Source organism: Populus euphratica, unplaced genomic scaffold (genome assembly GCF_000495115.2).
Source record: "Populus euphratica unplaced genomic scaffold, PopEup_1.0 scaffold44.1, whole genome shotgun sequence".
Classification (NCBI taxonomy): domain Eukaryota; kingdom Viridiplantae; phylum Streptophyta; class Magnoliopsida; order Malpighiales; family Salicaceae; genus Populus; species Populus euphratica.
Window position 1 is genome coordinate 1,285,079 of NW_011499865.1, and position 18,114 is coordinate 1,303,192.

At 32.1% G+C, this 18,114-nt stretch overlaps 1 protein-coding gene and 2 long non-coding RNA genes across 3 annotated transcripts in view; 2 read left to right on the forward strand and 1 right to left on the reverse strand.

The window, feature by feature from the left end:
- The first annotated feature begins 255 nt into the window (after window positions 1-255).
- On the forward strand, window positions 256-2,696 carry LOC105125970 (pentatricopeptide repeat-containing protein At5g01110-like). The gene has a single exon (XM_011026661.1). The coding sequence runs from the start codon at window positions 372-374 to the stop codon at window positions 2,589-2,591; it is 2,220 nt and encodes a 739-aa protein (XP_011024963.1). The 5' UTR covers window positions 256-371; the 3' UTR covers window positions 2,592-2,696.
- Window positions 2,697-3,112: 416 nt separating this feature from the next.
- LOC105125971 (uncharacterized) lies at window positions 3,113-3,594 on the reverse strand. Its single transcript, XR_842334.1, has 2 exons — window positions 3,549-3,594; window positions 3,113-3,387 (listed from the first exon to the last, which is right to left on the reverse strand). It is a non-coding gene; the product is annotated as an uncharacterized LOC105125971 (long non-coding RNA).
- A 5,199-nt stretch (window positions 3,595-8,793) lies between these two features.
- LOC105125974 (uncharacterized) overlaps window positions 8,794-18,114 on the forward strand; it is a 16,248-nt gene continuing 6,927 nt past the window's right edge. The window contains exons 1-2 of the long non-coding RNA XR_842335.1: window positions 8,794-8,804; window positions 14,041-14,047. This is a non-coding gene — a long non-coding RNA (uncharacterized LOC105125974). The remainder of the gene's footprint in view (window positions 8,805-14,040; window positions 14,048-18,114) is intronic.

Consider the following 18,114-nt stretch of genomic DNA (forward strand, 5'->3'; position numbering starts at 1 on the left):
TTAGCCCAACTAAAATAATTTTTTTTTAAATAGCCAAAAAGTAGTATCAATATAGCAATGACTACTTTTTTTTCCCCTGGATGTATAATGTTTTTGCCACGTTTATTAGAGATTTTGTAATTTTGACAAACTATGATGATTAAGTTGTCATTAACTCAAAATTAATCAATAAAAGAATGAAAAAGGGTCAAGAACAGACAAGTACGACGCGTGGAGGGTTCATCTACAAATAGACAACAAGAGAGGTTCAAAATCGACTTTCTTGCAACTTCTGTTCCTCGACTTCGACAGTTTCCTCTTCTGTCAGAATCTTCAAACTGATGGACTGAGACGAAACCCTCGAGCAAAGTGCTAGTTATACTTTCACAAAAATGGATCCTTTTCTACTTAATCAAAAACACACTCTAACAATCCTCAAAACCCACAAAAGATATAACTTTATCACTCATCTTCTAAATCCTGCTTCTAAATCTAGCTTTAGATGTCTCCAAACAATAGAAACCTCTCAAAACCCGTATAAAGAACCATTTTCTGCAGCAACAACCCTGCCTGATTCTTTATTGGTGGAGAAGATCATCTTCAATTTAAAGCATGGTAATGTAAATTCTCTGCTTTCTTATCAACTTCGCTTGGACGCATCAGTTGTTGTTGATGTTTTACGTCGTTGTAATGGTAATTTGCAACTTGGTCAAAGGTTTATTGATTCGTTAGTGCTAAATGGTTCAAACTTTAAGCATTCATCCGTTTCATTGAGTGCAATGGTTCATGTTTTTGTTCGTAGTAGAAGATTATCTGATGCACAAGCTTTGATTCTTAGAATGATTAGGAGAAGTGGGGTTTCGAGGGTTGAGGTTGTTGAGGCTTTGGTATCATCGATATGTGGCAATTGTGGGACTAATAATTTGGTTTTTGATTTGTTGATAAGAACTTATGTGCAAGCTAGGAAGTTAAGGGAAGGGACTGAGGCGTTTAGAATTTTGAGGAGTAAAGGGTATTTGGTGTCTATAAATGCTTGCAATAGTCTTCTTGGAGGGTTAGTGAAGATAGACTGGGTTGAATTGGCATGGGAAGTGCATAGGGAAGTTGTTAGAAGTGGGATTGAATTGAATGTTTATACATTAAACATTATGGTCAATGCTTTGTGTAAAGATGGTAAATTTGATGATGTCAAGTCATTTTTAAGTGAGATGGAGGGACAAGGGGTTTATGCAGATATGGTGACTTGCAACACTTTAATTGGTGCATATTGTCGTGAAGGACTTTTAGAAGAAGCTTTTGAGATAATGAACTCTATGGCAGATAAAGGTTTGAAACCGAGTCTTTTTACATATAATGCTATTATAAATGGTCTGTGTAAAAAGGGAAGATATGCTAGAGCAAAGGGAATTTTGATTGAGATGCTGAACATTGGGTTGAGTCCTGATACCACAACGTATAACACATTGCTTGTTGAGAGCTGCAGAAGAGACAATTTTTCTGAAGCCAAAGAAATTTTTGGTGAAATGTTACGTCAGGGTGTTGTTCCTGATTTAGTAAGCTTTAGTTCCCTTATTGCAGTTTTTTCAAGGAACAGACACCTTGATCAGGCATTGGTGTACTTTAGAGATATGAAGAAATTTGGTTTGGTTCCAGATAATGTGATTTACACTGTTCTTATGCATGGTTATTGTAGAAATGGCAATATGTTGGAGGCATTGAAGATACGGGATGAAATGCTGGAGCAGGGTTGTGTCTTGGATGTGGTTGCATACAATACTATATTAAACGGGTTGTGCAAAGAAAAGATGCTCACAGATGCAGATAAGCTGTTCGATGAGATGGTGGAAAGGGGTGCACTCCCTGATTTTTACACTTTCACCACACTTATTCATGGCCATTGTCAGGACGGGAATATGACTAAAGCACTAAGCTTGTTTGGGACAATGACTCAAAGGAATATCAAACCAGATATCGTGGCATACAATACATTGATTGATGGGTTTTGCAAGGTGGGTGAAATGGAGAAAGCCAGTGAGTTATGGGATGGTATGATCTCTAGGAAGATTTTCCCCAACCACATTACATACGGCATATTAATAAACACGTATTGTAGCGTGGGCCATGTGTCTGAGGCCTTTAGATTGTGGGATGTGATGATTGAAAAGGGTATTAAACCCACCCTTGTCACTTGTAACACTGTTATAAAAGGCTACTGTCGGTCAGGTGATTCATTGAAGGCTGATGAGTTCTTGGGCAGGATGATTGCTAAAGGAGTTGCTCCTGATCATATTTCGTATAACACCCTTATTAATGGTTTTGTCAGAGAAGATAATATGGACAAAGCTTTTCTTTGGATTAATAAGATGGAAAAAGAAGGTCTGTTGCCTGATATTATCACGTATAATGTAGTTATGAATGGCTTCTGTAGGCAGGGTAGGATGCAGGAGGCTGAGCTGGTCTTACGGAAAATGATTGAGAAAGGGATAAATCCCGATAGGTCCACATACACAGCTTTGATAAATGGACACGTCACCCAGGACAACTTGAATGAGGCATTTCGATTCCATGATGAAATGCTTCGAAGAGGATTTGTCCCTGATGATGTTTTTTAATTTGATCACCATACTGCTGCCTCTCATTGTTGATAAAGGCCATGAACCCTGGACAACTTGAGAGTTCAGTTTCATGGTAAAATGCTGCTAAGCAGATCCATTCCAGCAGACAAATCCTTGTTATTCAGTTCTTACAGCCTTTGTACTTGCTGGACTCAGTTGTCTCTTTGCCAGGTGGGGTATCTTAACTCCTAACTCTATATTCTTCATTCTATTTTCTGCAATATTATATCACAACCCATGCCACTGAAGTCCATCATTTCTTTTGCATGTTCTTGGTAGAGATGCTCAGAGAGTTTAAAAAACAGAGGTTGATTTCATTTGTGTGAGGTGCTCCATTTTTGTTCAATCATAGATGCTCTTGACGAAGGTGAGGTTAAGTGGATTTGAATGGAAAAATATGTTGAGTTGATTTTGAGTGGTTTTGTAGTTTTCTTCCTTGCCCTCCACTGTGTCGCTAACTTCTTACCATAGTTTTTATGCCAATTTTTCTATTTCAGGTTTAAAGAGCCTTGTCTATCAACTGTGAGCAAGGGTGTTATCTAAACTCTTGGTGTTAAGTGTGAGCATAGCTGATAAATTCCATTAAAAAAACTATTATCTGCGGTGAATTCAGAGTTATGTGGATGAGAACAATGAATTTACCACTTTACCCTTAAAAAAAAGCCTTTTGGCTAGACTTTGAGGGCATGATTGTCTTTTTAATAGGGGCATTTTGGCATTTTTAATTGATAGAGGGCACGAGAGGTGTTTACTTAAAATTGCGTAAATTATCATAAATATCCTTAAAATTTATGTTGTTGAGGGGTAGATTTGTATTTTTATAAAGTGCATAGTAAATTAGCCAATTTAACCTATATACAAAAATACTTTGGTTCACTAGGAGTGGTGTTTTTATCTTATTATTTTTATTTGTATAATAAAAATACCTTTTTTTAAGGGTATTTTGGTATTTATGTTGTTGAGGGGTAGATTTGTATATTTTGGTTGGCTAGGAGTGGTGTTTTTATCTTATCATTTTTATTTGTACAATAAAAATACTTCCTTTTAAGGGTATTTCGGTTATTGCACTAGTAATTTTTATGTTATTGTTGGGTAGAGTGAGAATTAGTTTTATCTTTTAATAAATTAACAGGATTTAAAAAAAAGATTGTGTGTTTGGCGCGTGTTAATGCGTCGCCTGCTCTATTGTCTTCATGCATCATGTGCAGCTGTTTTCAGCAAGTAAAAATGCCATTTTATGGTGTCATTAGATTTGTCTTGATTTTTTTTTTTTATAAACATGTAGATAATAAAGTTTTGGTTTAGCTTTAATGACTTCAGCAAGTAAAAATGCCATTTTATGGTGTTATTAAATTTGTCTTGATTTTTTTTTTTTTATAAACATGATGTATGTAGATAATAAAGTTTTGGTTTAGTTGTAATGATTATTTTTTTTCTTTTTTTTCTCCCTTGATTCTTGTGCTCTACCAGACAAATTTTCAAATAGTCTTGTAACTTCTTTTTGTTTTTTATTTTGTTTGTGATTTTTTAATTGATATTTATTTTATTTTAAATAACTCATAAAAATCAAAATTTGTTTCTGTTTCAGTTTTATTTGATTTTTTTTCTTCTCTTTGTTTTTGATTTAATTGTCTATTTTTTTTTGATAATTTTTTATCTGAAATAATTTATGAAAATTGAATTTTTTTAAATTTCATTCTAATTTGATTTTTTAAATTTGTTTTATTTAGTTTTTTGTAAATTGTTATTTATGTCACCTAAGATAATTTTTACAGTGTAATATTTTGGGTGATTTTATCCTTGAGTATTTTTTTTCTTATTAAATTTTGTTTTTTTTATTTTAATTATTTTCTACTTTGCTATCTTTTTTTTTGCTTTTTAATTTTTTATATTTAATTTTATTTTAAAAAATTGAGTTGATTTGAATTTGAATTTTTTGATTAATTTCATTTTGAGATTTCCTTGATTTTATTTTGGAGAATTAACCCTCTTGATGTTTGCTAGGAGTTGTTTTTTTTTTTTTTATCATTCGTTTAACCTATTTTATTTTTTAAAATCTTATTTTTTGATATTTATTTTATTAGAGATTAAACTTTTTATATATATATATATTTTAATTTGGTTGGGTTATCTAGATTTATTTTTGATTCTGTTCTTTATTATATATGCTTTCTCAAAATAATTTGTTTTCTTGAATGATTGAATATTTAAGGATAACTTATTTTAATGTGATTTGTAAAGTTTGATAGAGCATTGTTTTAGCGAATCATATAGTTTTTTTCGATATCGTCTTTTCTTTGTATTATTTTATAATGAAGTTTGAAACAACTTAAAAGGTTTTTTTAGTTGTGGTTGAAGTCTATGGTGGTGTGATAATGGGTTTTTAACCATTTTTTTTTTTGGCCTCTTACAAGGATGATATCGATAACTCATTTTTAACTGTTTGTTTTCAACTCTTGTCTTCAATTTAAATTAGATTATTAAATTAATTGATATTAGATATAGTAAAGTTAATTACCTGAATATTCTTATTTTTTTCAATACACTATTGGCCCACGCACCTTCCAGTCTAGTGATTTGCTGTGAGACCCTGAAAAAAGCACACAGTAGTATAGCGAATACTCAAAAACCCTGGAGGTAATGCTAGGAATAGGGGTGCTAAGAGTCTGCGTTTACTTGCACTCCAGGAGATATGAAGGGTTGGCAAAGGTGGTTAAACCATTTGTCTCCATTTGCTTATGTTCTCTTTCATGACGAGTTCCTCGAAAGAGATGGGATTCCTGATTCAATTACTCAGGGATCTGTATCTGCCTATCTGGCCTCATCCTCCCCTTTATATGCTGTAACCAATCAAAATCTGGCCAAATCCTCCCTTTTTTTTTCTAAATGTGAAGTAATCTCACTCCATATTTACTGTGGTTCATAGACCTGTATTTGGTTTGCATCTTGAAAAGGTGACTCGCTATGACTTGAGTCCCATGAAACCGTTGTCTTCCACTTATTCTTTATCCCCTCGTGGAAATCCATTTGAAACATTACGCTATGAACCAAGAGGTTTTTTATTTTTTTGAGTCTGGCACTAAAAGCTTGTGGAAGATTTTCTGATCCTCTGTTAGCCAGAAGTTCTCTGTTTTTTTGGGCTCCGCCAGATATGAATTTCGAATTGATATCCAGTCTCCTTGGGCAGCCCAGAAAGCTCAGAGGCCCAAGAGAAAAGGGTCAGAATCCAAGGCCTCGCAACAGGGCTGATGCAAGAGGAGAAGAGGCGAGTGCGGGTGAAATCCAAGGCCTCGCAACAGGGCTGATGCCAGAGGCCCATTAGGCAGGCCTAGTAGCGTTTGTAAATTGCTTATTACATTTTCCACACGTTTGGGCGTTTGGAATACCAATGAGCTCAATCCCGTGTGCTCAGCCATTTGGAGTTTGGTGACTGAAAGGGTAAAAGCTCATTTCCTTTTTTCTCCAAGATAGCTTCTGATAAAGCTAAAGAATGAGGATACTTTTATTTTTTGGATGTTATTCTCACTTCAAGAATTATCAATCTCAATCCGTATTTATTTTTATTCATAGACCATATTAAATTCTAATCTTTAATATTATTGTTAAATATCTTATTTATTGGTAGATAGTATTAGGAAGCTCAAAAGAAAAAAAAAATCTTTAACAAGAAAAGAAATTTAGCATGACCAACTTTTTTATTTTAAAAAAACTAATTTGATGGTAGACAACGATTAAAAAATGAAGAAATCTAAATACCCTAGTTACAAAACAAGGCTCTATACCAAATTTCTAATTATAAATGTAATGCTCACATTAATATCATTATATATATATTTTTTAAAAATCTAATTATCATCACTTATAAAACTTATAATTACTTGTATTTTTGGCTATCTAATTAATAAAAGCAGATTATAAAGTATGATAAAGTGGAAATAACACTATATTTTTTATCGTGAAGTTGAAGATAGTTTTTTTATATTATTTGATCGAGGAAAAAAGGAAGAACAAGGCATTACCATAAAACTTCCACTAGATTACAAGTTTATAAGTATTGTGTTAACTAGTAAATTATAACCCTAACATAATGAACGTTTCAGCATTGCATAGTAAATGCCTTTTGCTCCTCTTTTACACGCTAAGAACAATCCATCACCTTACTAAAAAAAATCCATCTACCCTTTTAGAGCACCCTGAGGATAAATAGTTTTGTTTAATGACCTTATTTTCATTCCACACACGATGATAATGGGAGACCTTTTCCCTGTTCACCACTCCGTCCTTCCTTTTTATTACCGAGCAAGAGAGCTGTGCCGATGAAATTGAACATAGCACATGGTTTTATCGACATATGACTCCTCGCATCATGAAGGGTTGATATGGTCGGATTGTATCATAGAAATGTCAAAATCATCATTAGCCAGTCTCATCGTATATTTTTATAGCATGTTTTTTTAGCCGCAACACTCTAAAAGTCTAAGATCAATGAATCTCTCGTTGTACATTTTATAGCATGTTTTTAGCCGCAATTCGTTCTCGCAGAAAAGTCTAAGATCAATGAGTCCAATTTGCTTTGGACAAATCGATGTTTGATGCTTGTAGTTTCTATCCCACCAGTGTCATATTTTTTTTCTGGGCTGCTCGGAAACTCCTTTGCGACCTAAATAAAGAAAAAACCTCTATATTCTCTCTGATCATCATGATGACTAGAGAAGCACGATATGTTTTTTTTTTTTTTTGAAAAAATCATAGTGAGGGGTATTTTCAGATAGTTTGTGCGTTATTTGATATTGATTGTTTTTTTCCAAATAATTTTAAGAATCCACTTATTTCATCGACTTAGTGAATTTATTAAATTATAATTAATTTTAGCATTAAATCCTGAATTTAATAGGTAAAAAAAAGGGGGGGATATTTCCATAATTACCATGCCTATCTTACATTGAATTTCATCGTGCAAAAACGAACTGCTATGAATGGAAATTATGATTTACTGCTGAATAATAAATTGCTTAGGTAAAGGCATTGGTTCATCATACTTTAAAAACTTTCAAATACTCGTTTTTATACATGCCTGCCATGCCTTTACGGCTTAAATTAGATCATTGTGCATCGATATATATATATTCAACATCCCTTATCACCCCCTCAATTTGTAAAAAATGTTTATGTAGTCTGTTGATATTTTATAACTTAAATCATCATGATGCTTTTTAAAAATAATTTTTTTATTAAAAATATATTAAAATAATTTTATTTTTCATTTTAAAAATAAAATTTAACATTAAAATATCAAAACCATTAAAAAATATTAAAAAGAAATCATATTATCATTAGGAGGGTCAGAAACCACAACCCCAGTGATCACTTTCGTTTTTGTCTTTGTAATTGTTCAACGTGTAGATAGATATTGGCCCGATTAAATTGAAAAAAAAACCCTGATAAGGTTCTTAAGAATTAAATTGGACCCGCATTTAATTTTTTTTAAAACTAGATTAGTGTAAAATAAATAACCCCTTGAATTGAAGCATGAGGAATACAGTAGACACGTCTCTATTATATATTTCCGCTGGATACATATGTTCGATAGAGATGGCCATTTCTTCCTTCAACTATAAAAATCACACATGATCCTCTTCCAGCTCGTCTAAATATTTCAAGGATAAACACTGTCTGATGATGATGATGAACTGTGAGAAGGTACAGCTCTGCTTATATCATCGTTATGGACTTGTTAGCATGTTTTTCTGCTGTGTAGGACCCTCTGGTTGAATAATTCAATTGTATGGTTTAAAAAAATGCAATTGAGTGCCTGCCCTTTTGCCTTGAGACAAAGTTTACTAGTCTTTTTTTATTTAAAAAGAAAAAGATTGCTAAAGTCAAAATTATTAGTATAAGAGAGAATATTGTAAATGCTAATTGGTTAGGGTTTTGGTCAAGTTTGATCGTGGCCAAAGATGATTATCAAGATGTGAGGCGGTATGTATAGTTTTGCATGTCTTATTGTTATTGACTTGTAGCTGCATACTACGTGGTTCTATTGTATTGAGATTTGTGGTTTTTTAGGGAAAAAACAAAAACAATTGGATCCTTCACATTTAGAATTTGAGACAGTTTCCCTCCAATTTCACCGAAATCTTTGCTGAAGTCACAATTATTAACCTAACAAAGACACTTTGATACATGCTAGTTAGATGAACTTTTGATCAAGTTTGAATATGACTATATATTTTTTGTTCTTTAGCAGAAATAGTGATGGAACTAGATAGATTGGTGACCGGGATGACACCGAGGGCTTGATCAAAGTTTTTTTAAACCGGAAAAAAATTATTTTAGAAAATGTTTATGTTTTGAAAAAAGTAAAAGATATTTAATAATTCAGTTAAATCTTGATTAATTTGATAATATAATAAAAATATTACAAATAATATTGAATGGTAATATTAAAAAAAATAAGGTAATGATTAATTTGATAATATAATAAAAATATAAAGCAACATCAATAAAATAAAAATATTACAAATAATATTGAATGATAATATTAAAAAAAATAAGGTGAAAAAAATTTCAATTCTTATTAATTTTTCAAACGGTGACTGAGGTTATCATACAACTATATATATATATATAAAAACTACACATAAAATCTAAAATAAAAACATGTTATCACAGAGCACATTGAATTACGAAATATCAACACCCTATCTACAACTTGCAAGTTAACTTGTAATTGTGACCTAATAATAAAAATCAAAACAATGAGCAGCGATCTTGATAGTAACTTTACTTGTTTTAAATGTTAAAACAACTTTAAAACTTGCATGAACATTGGTAAATACCAATTTGGTTGACGTCACATGTCGCATTAATCAACATTAAAACTTGATTAATGACAATTGTAAGTTTCGTTGAGTTTCAAATAACTTGCTTAACATGTCTAATCTTTGAAGGGATCAACTCCGTTCAGTCGCCTAAACTGGCGAAGCACGCACGCAATTGATAATAGATAATTGGCACCACTCATTTCTCCATGGATGACAATGACGAGGATGGTCACCAACCAACCAACCTTTTTAGGCTCACAACGCCGAATGCTTAGCCCATCGAAGCCCTGCTGGGACCATGCTCTTGGACACCAATCGAATTTTAAACTTTAATGGTTCATATATTGGCGAACTAATTCCTCTCTGGTGATTTAATTTTTATTAATTTAATTAGTGAAAACCCGTAACGAGATTTGAACCCACGAAAGTCGTTGTTGAAATCTCGAAACCTTGTGAAATAATTTTTTTAATCCAAAAAATAATTTATTGGACAATGTATTAAATGATTTTATATCAATTTTCAATACATGCTTTCAAGTTATAATTCTTTACATTTGAGATTTGCAAAAACCTATCGTTATCTTGTATTTTACTTTTTAAAAATTGAATTAAAAGAAGCACGTGTAATGGGATTTGAATTCTTAGTTTGATTTTATATAAAAAAAATCATTTTAATTAAAAAACTTAAACTACCAAATCAGATCCTCAAATAATTTTATATTATATTTTTTTTATAACATGAAGTGTTTGGGTCAACTTACATACATTATGATTAATTTCCAAGTCCATTTAACACTTTACAAATCCAGTAAATAAGTAAAATATTAGGAAGATAATAGACATACATAGAGAGAATTGAACTCCAATGTAAAAAAAAAAACAAATCACTTCTCTCGTTAAGCCACAATCTAGAATACAATTTTATATTATTTTTTTAACATTATGTTAAGATTTTTTTTTTTAATCCTAGTTTAAGTTTAGAACAACATAAAAACGTTTTTTATAGTTATTAATTATTAATTCACAATTATCAATTTAAATCTTGGGATGAACACTTAAAAAATTATTAAATCTTTAAAATGCATCAACCTAATATATACAGGGGTGCAACTTTAAGATCATTCAAGGAAAAAAATTAACCTCGATTGAACCCAGTGATAGTTCATAGAACGAAAACTCCCAATGATATATGTCTGAGGGCAAGTATAATAAGCTTGACTTTTGGACTGCTATTTATATAATAAGACCAACCCCATCAATTTTATAAAGAAAGTCGTCTCCCGATAAAAAAAAAAATAATAAAAAAAAACTTGAATGCGTCACAAATGAGATATAAAGGTCAATTTTGTCGCCATTAATATTGCTAATATAAGCTCTTGAATCACGCTCCAACCTGCGACCTGTCACATGGGCAAGATTAGAAGAAAGAACAGGTCATATTAATATTTAAGAAGAATTCGTCTTCCATGGATGAATCCACGTGTTGTTCAAAGTTCAATCCACGTGTAGGATATTGACCACATTACCTTTTAGGTCCCATGAATGAACCTCGATGTTGGTAAATTACGTACACCGTATTCCGAACAAAAGACAAACGATGTCGGTGCATTCTTGAAACGACAACTTCAAAGTCTTGTCTCCCCACTAGATAATGAAAAAATGGGTGTAAATTCTAATTATCATACGGTGAATATTAGTATTATCAGCGTACGTAGCTGTTTTTAGGTGGACAACAGTGCACACATCTATGCGGCCTTATAAAGAAAATAAATAGTAGGAGTCTAGCATAATTTTAACTTAAGATTTCAGATTGATTTAGTATTTTCTTTATCGACGTATGTATGGAATTCTTAGGATATATTGTGTGTGCCAGACAACCAGACAAGTGTTTTTAAAAACAAAATCCTAACTAATTACTTCTCTCTCTCTCTCTCTCTCTCTATATATATATATATATATATATATATAGCATGAAAATGATTGTGCACACGATCTAGTTCAGATTAAAATTTTATTATTAATTTTATATAAAAAATTTTATAATTTATAATTGAGTTATTAAAAAATTTTAAAAATTTATATGAAGCCTTTAATATGATATTTTATCTTGGGTTAAAATTTCAAATTTTTTGAAGAAATTCAAAAATTTAATGAAAAATCACAATTTGATTAATTTTACTTTACTAGACGTAATTTTCAATCCGACTGTCAGATTGAGTTAAAATTTTATAAGGAATTTTAAAATATATTGAATAAAATATAATTAAAATTTTAAAATTAACGAAACTTGGTAGTGCTAACAAGAAAAAAGACTGTCAAATAAAAGTAAAACGACTCATTGAAAGTAAAATGATTATAGACTTACAAAGTCCAACTTATAAAACATTAATCTAAAAAAAAATCAAGTGAATAAAAAAGAAATTGAAAGAGAAAAAAATTTAATTATTTTGTTTTTTAGTTGACATGAGATTATTATTTTATCCCGGTTAAAGATTGTTATAATATCAATTTAGATTAAATTAGATGAATTATATTCAACAAAATATCGAAGGATATAACTTTAATAATATATTTATTTTTATTTTCACTTTAATTTTATATATTTTTAAATTTATTTTTTAATATTTTAGATAATGTATTTGAATTAAATCCTTAACTTCAAAAATTTATATATATTAATTAATAATTAATCTTAAAAAAATTTATATATTTATTTAATAGTCCATGAAATATTCAGGACTCTCTCTCTCTCTCTATATATATATATATATGTATATATTGCGCGCGTGCACCATACTATTGTTTTTAGGATTTCTTTGGCATATGCATACAAGTCTTCCGCTGTTTGAGTCTTCTAATTTTGTCAGTTAGGTGGATTCTCTAGTTTGAAATGGTGTGAATACAATTTTATCTTAAAAAAAAAACCTAATTAAGCCTACAATTGAAAGTCAAAATATCTTTTTTATCGGATAAATTTATTATAGCAAAATTAATTGCAGACAAAATGATCTAGATATGTTTTTTTTTTAATTTTATTATTTAATTAAATTATTTATCTTTGACTTGTTATTTTTTTACTTTTTTTTTTATTTGATTATTTTGAGAATGGATTAATAAAACTTAACCTGGATCATTTGACTCAAGTTATTGGTCCACTTAGACTTTTTTTTAATATTTTTTTATTGGATTTTAGTTTTTTTAATAGGTCATCTTTTTAAAATTCTTTTTTTTATCTTAGTTTCATTTCACGGGTTGTTAATTTATAAAGTTACCTCGAGCTGATTTGATATTTTCTTTGAAGTTTTATTTTTTATTTTTTTTATTTTTATTTTTGACATTAAGTTATTAAACTTTAAATTTAATAATTTTCTTTTATTTGTTTGGATTCTTTTGATCTCATCTTGAGTTGTGTTTTAGTTTATCTAACCTAGATGGTTTTAAATTATTGTTACTTAAATATTTTTTTTAATGTTGAAAATAACAGGCCACATCTATTAAATGGTGTGTGAAATCATAGAAATGACAAAACCCAGTTTCTTTGAACCTCTCTACTTAATTTCCGTTCTGTGTTCACGCTTTGGATTGGAACTCTATGCATGCAAAAATTACATCAAAAGTCAGTGAAGAAATTGCTCAAGATATTTTCAGAAAATCTGAGAACCGTACGTCAAAACAGCTTGATTTTTATCAAAGTCCTTTTATTTGCAATAAGAGCCATCCACGTCTTTATAAATTGTGACATGACATTAGATTAACCCCCAACCGTAAGGCATTCAGCTGACCTGATGAAGGATGTCGGCGGTAGAGTTAATAACCAGCGTTCCCAGTTTTTTCATTAATCTCAAGAGGCCCAGTCTTAATCGAACTGGCAAAAATTCTTCTTCATATTTCCTCAGAGGCGGAACTACCTTCGCACTTAAGCTAGCGTTAAGGGTGTGAAAGTTCACATTTTAGCTTTAAAGATTTTAAATTATACCCTTAAATCTAGACTTTCATAGCCTTTCATTTATTGTTTTATTTTTAGGATATATTATACTAATTTATTTTCAGTTTGTCATCCTGCAGCTTTAAGAACTCTAGTTATTCCGCACCTACAAGCACTTATGATAACGAGAGAGTTAAATAAACATTTTAGCAGAATGGGAGGAGCTGGCAGTAGATTCGAAATATACAATATTCATTTTCTTTTGTGGGATTCCGTCATCACTATATCTCATACATATTCATGTATAAATTAATTAATTCAACCTTTCATGCATGTGTTACTTGCGTACCTTTTCTTCTTCTTCTTTTTTTGTTCAATTTTAAGTTCTAGCCAGATACATAGTTGACCTTAGATGGTGCTGCATCTTCTACGAGTCTAGTTGTGAGACGTCAGTCAATCCACATGGCCATCACCTATAGAGCTCTCTACCTAGCTAGTTATGGCATGGGTGGCATATGCCCCTAGGTAAAGATATTTGTATATTATGATCCAACCGAAAACTTCATCATATGTATAAAGTGTTATAATTAAGATCGATGCCTAGAGTTAATGAAATGTTGTAATCGTCATATATTAATTAGATGGTTGCATCTGTGAGGCTAGATCATACCAGGAGGTCCAGGCAGGCCCTATGAAGAAAAAAAGTAGAGGTCACATGGTTATGGCTAATGAGTTTGACCATATACATCGTATTCACCGGACATTTACATAAATGATGAAAGGCATGGTCAGTGTTCAAAGTTCTTGTAGCTGGCAGGCAGACTAGCTAGGTCTAGCAAGATATCACGGAGTTTTTAACTTTAAGAGATTCATGTATATTTTAATGTCACTTTTTTACACATTACAACCAGGTTATAGCTTAGAGGTTAATTTGTTTGATGTCATTAATTGGGCTTAACATAAAATATATGTGTAATAAGGAAAATTAGTAAGAAGGCGAGGAGTTGTTACGATCTTTTGCATCTCTCTCTCTCTCTCTCTCACGACGAGGAACTTCTTCAAGAAAAACCCAAGTGAACGAACAAGTTTCTCACTTTTTATACAGTGTGAATTACTAATTTTTTGAACACACAGTAATTTGAACATCGTATAATCATAGTTCACATCCTTTCACTAGGTTAAATACGCACAAAAAGAGTCATGATCGATGAAAAAATAAATCCATTTCTTAATAAAGTTTTTCCATGTGCTCATTTTCATGCTATGAAAAGATAATTTCGCTCGTTCAAAATTATAAATATTTTTTTCTTTTCAAATAAAATCAATATAACAAGCGAAGAAACATATGAATGGGAGGTAATGTACCAATTACCTTATATATATATATAAAACACAGAAATACACACACATTCACACTTTCTAACTAGAAAATTGACTTTCTCACCAGTTTTGAGGCTATATGGTTTGTTTTTGTTAAAGTCGGCGTTAACTTCGCTGTTTAGGGTTGGCCAGGGTGACTTTTTGATGAGTTGTAATTAACGACAACGTCTTATGGAAGTTTAAAGACATCTCTTAAAGCAGAGACACACACAGAGTCTTATAGATGTTCAAAGCCGTCATGGCTGACCACCGACCCCATCAAAACCCCATAAAGAAACTAACCTAGACTTTCTCTAAGTCAATCCTAAATCTCCCCTTGTATATTTAACCCCTCCTCTCTCTTCTCCTTCCAAAAAACTAACAATCCAAGCTTCATTGGTTTCTCTCTGTCTCTCTTCAAATGGGAAATGCAGTGTCTCCATGTTTCCATCAAAGTTCAAGAGCTTCATTTGTGAAGCTAATCTTCTGGGAAGGAACCACAAGAATCTTAACAGGCAGCAGCAAACACATAGCTGGAGAGATCATGTTTGAGAATCCAGACATGATGATTTGCCATGCAGATTCTTTCTTCATTGGTCATCCTGTTCCATCCCTGGCCATTGATGACGAGCTCATGCCAGGCCAGACCTACTTTGTTCTTCCATTAGATCGCTTCGCATTCAATGTTTTGTCAGCCTCTTCTCTTGCAGCCTTCAGCGCTAGCCCTAAACGAACCCCTATTAATTTCGGGGAGTCTCCTTTCCAGTACATAAAGGGTGCGGACGGTAGGGTTTTGATTAAGGTTGTGCCGGAATTTATAGCAAGACTTGTAAATAAAGGTGGAGATCAAGATCAAACAGGTTCTAGTGGCCCTACTAATAGTTTTCTTTGTAGCACTCCAGAGTTGAAGAAGCATTATGAACAGCTGGTTGGGTCAAAAGAACAAACATGGTCACCTAAACTCGATACCATCTCAGAGTACAAAATAAGGTACTCTCCCTGCAGGTTCATAGGGTTGGAGTGGAAACAAAAAGAGAAGGCATAATTAATTTGTGTTCTTAGATCAGTTCCATGTAGCTAGAGTATGAAATTACTTAGAAGAAAGAGATGGATAAAAAATACATTAGTGATTGCCACGTCTAATACGAAACTAAAAAAATTATGTAGTTTTCTCCTAGTCATTTGATTATCAATTGTATATAAAATTATGTGATCAGATATAGTTGTGTTTATAGCAAGTACTTTTTGCCTCTTCAATATTGTGCTTGATTGTGACCTCATAATTTTCCAAGGAAAAAGCTTTTTACGCTCTCATTATGCCTGCATAGTATACATATCACGCTGGTTATTGGTTAAAAATATTAGATTAGTGTGTGAAGTCTTATTGATCGGCTTATTTATGAAAATTCATTCCATGGTTAATTAACACCTAGCTAGCAGTTGAAATTAAGGGAGAAAGAGTATTGGAAAATATTATGAAGGCTATATTGTATTATGTATAGGAAAATATTATGAAGGTTATATTGTATTATGTATAACACTCCCTTTATATATATATAGGGTTGTACATGATATTAACTATGTAGTATACTACATATGATTAGAAATCTATATAAGGTAAATACAAGATAAATATATATACATAATAACATTTCATAATATGCCCTCTCAAGTTGAAGGAGGAGAATCCATGTAAAGCTTGGATTGAAAATAAGTGAAGGACACATGAGGAAAAGGCTTGGTAAGCACATCAGCAAGTTGATTTTGGAAGGAGATGAACCAAACCACAATTTTCTTTTCAGCAACACGATCACGAACAAAGTAATAATTGACTTCAACATGCTTAGTGCGAGCATGAAAGATAGGATTAACATACAAGTAGGTAGCACCCAAATTATCACACTAAAGGACAGTCATAGGATTAGAGGAAAAATGAAGATCTGATAGCAGAGCCCAAATATATAAAATCTCAATAGTACAATTTGCAAAAGTCTTATATTCTGCTTCAGTTAATGAACGCGCCACTGTGCGTTGTTTTCTAGACTTCCAAGAAATAGGTGTGCTGCCGAGATATACCAAGTAGCTATCGATGGATTTTTTGTCATCAAGACTACCAGCCTAATCAGCATCTCTAAAACCATGTAAGGAAAGAAAGGACTCCTAAGTGATGTGTAGACCATAAGATGTTATTCCTTAAAGGTACCAGACAATTCTTTTAACAAAAGACCAATGGTAATTGGTAGGGGAGTGCATAAACTGATAGACTTTATTTACGGCATAACAGATATTTGGGCAAGTAAAAATGAGATACTACAAAGCACCAATAATCTATCGGTAATGGGTAGGATCAAAGTATAGAGTATTTGAGGTCAGCAATAGCTTAAACAAGGATAAAGCAGGCGTGTCGACAACTTTACACGAAGATATATTGGCTTATTGAATGATATTGAGAGTATATTTATGCTGTAAGAGTATAAGTCCCATGACAGTTTTGGTGACTTCAATCCCTAAGAAATAATGCACAGAGCCTAAATCTCTTATTTTGAATTCAGAATTTAGTAAGGTAATCAAGTGGCATAGCAGAGTTGAATTGTTCCCAATAAGCAGAATGCCATCCACATACACAAGTAAGTAAATGAGATCATGGCCATTAGAGTAATAAATAGAGAGGTGTCAGCAATAAAGGCACGAAAACCAAGAGAAATGAGATAATCACTGAGTTTGGTATACCATACATGAGGAGCTTGTTTTAAGCCATAGATAGATTTATGCAGGTGACAAACATAAGATAATAGAGCATGGTGACAAAAACCAGGTGGTTGCTCCATATACACCTCTTCTTGAAGAATCCCATTCAAAAAGCATTGTAAACATCAAACTGATGAATAAACCACCCACAAGTCACAACAATAATAAATATTAACCTTACAGTTGTAGGCTTAACAACTGGATTAAAAGTCTCGAGGTAGTTTATTCCTTCTTGTTGAGTGAACCCTTTAGAACCAACGACTGTTAACAACATTCATAAAGGAACAATAAAGAACCAGAGTCCATATACCATTTGATTGCAAAGCCCAAATCTCATCTTGCATAGCTTGTTGCCATGTTGAATTTTTGAGAGATGTCTTTGAACGTGAAATGTTTATATTCAGGAGAAGAAGAACTCAGGGTAGTAGGGGACTGAACAGGACACACAGTAATAGAGGATTGAGACAAACTAAGATGCGTCTGTTTGAGCCGGTAAGGATGAAGTGTCATGTGGTGGTTGCGAGAGGAGTCAGTTGGAAAAGTTGAGGAACTATGAGAAACTTGATGAAGATTAAAATTAGATAAATCAACTACCAGATGCAAGGCAGGAGGAGAGCCGGAGGAAGAACTCGATATGGGGCTCTAAGAGGCCGAGAGGAAGCCG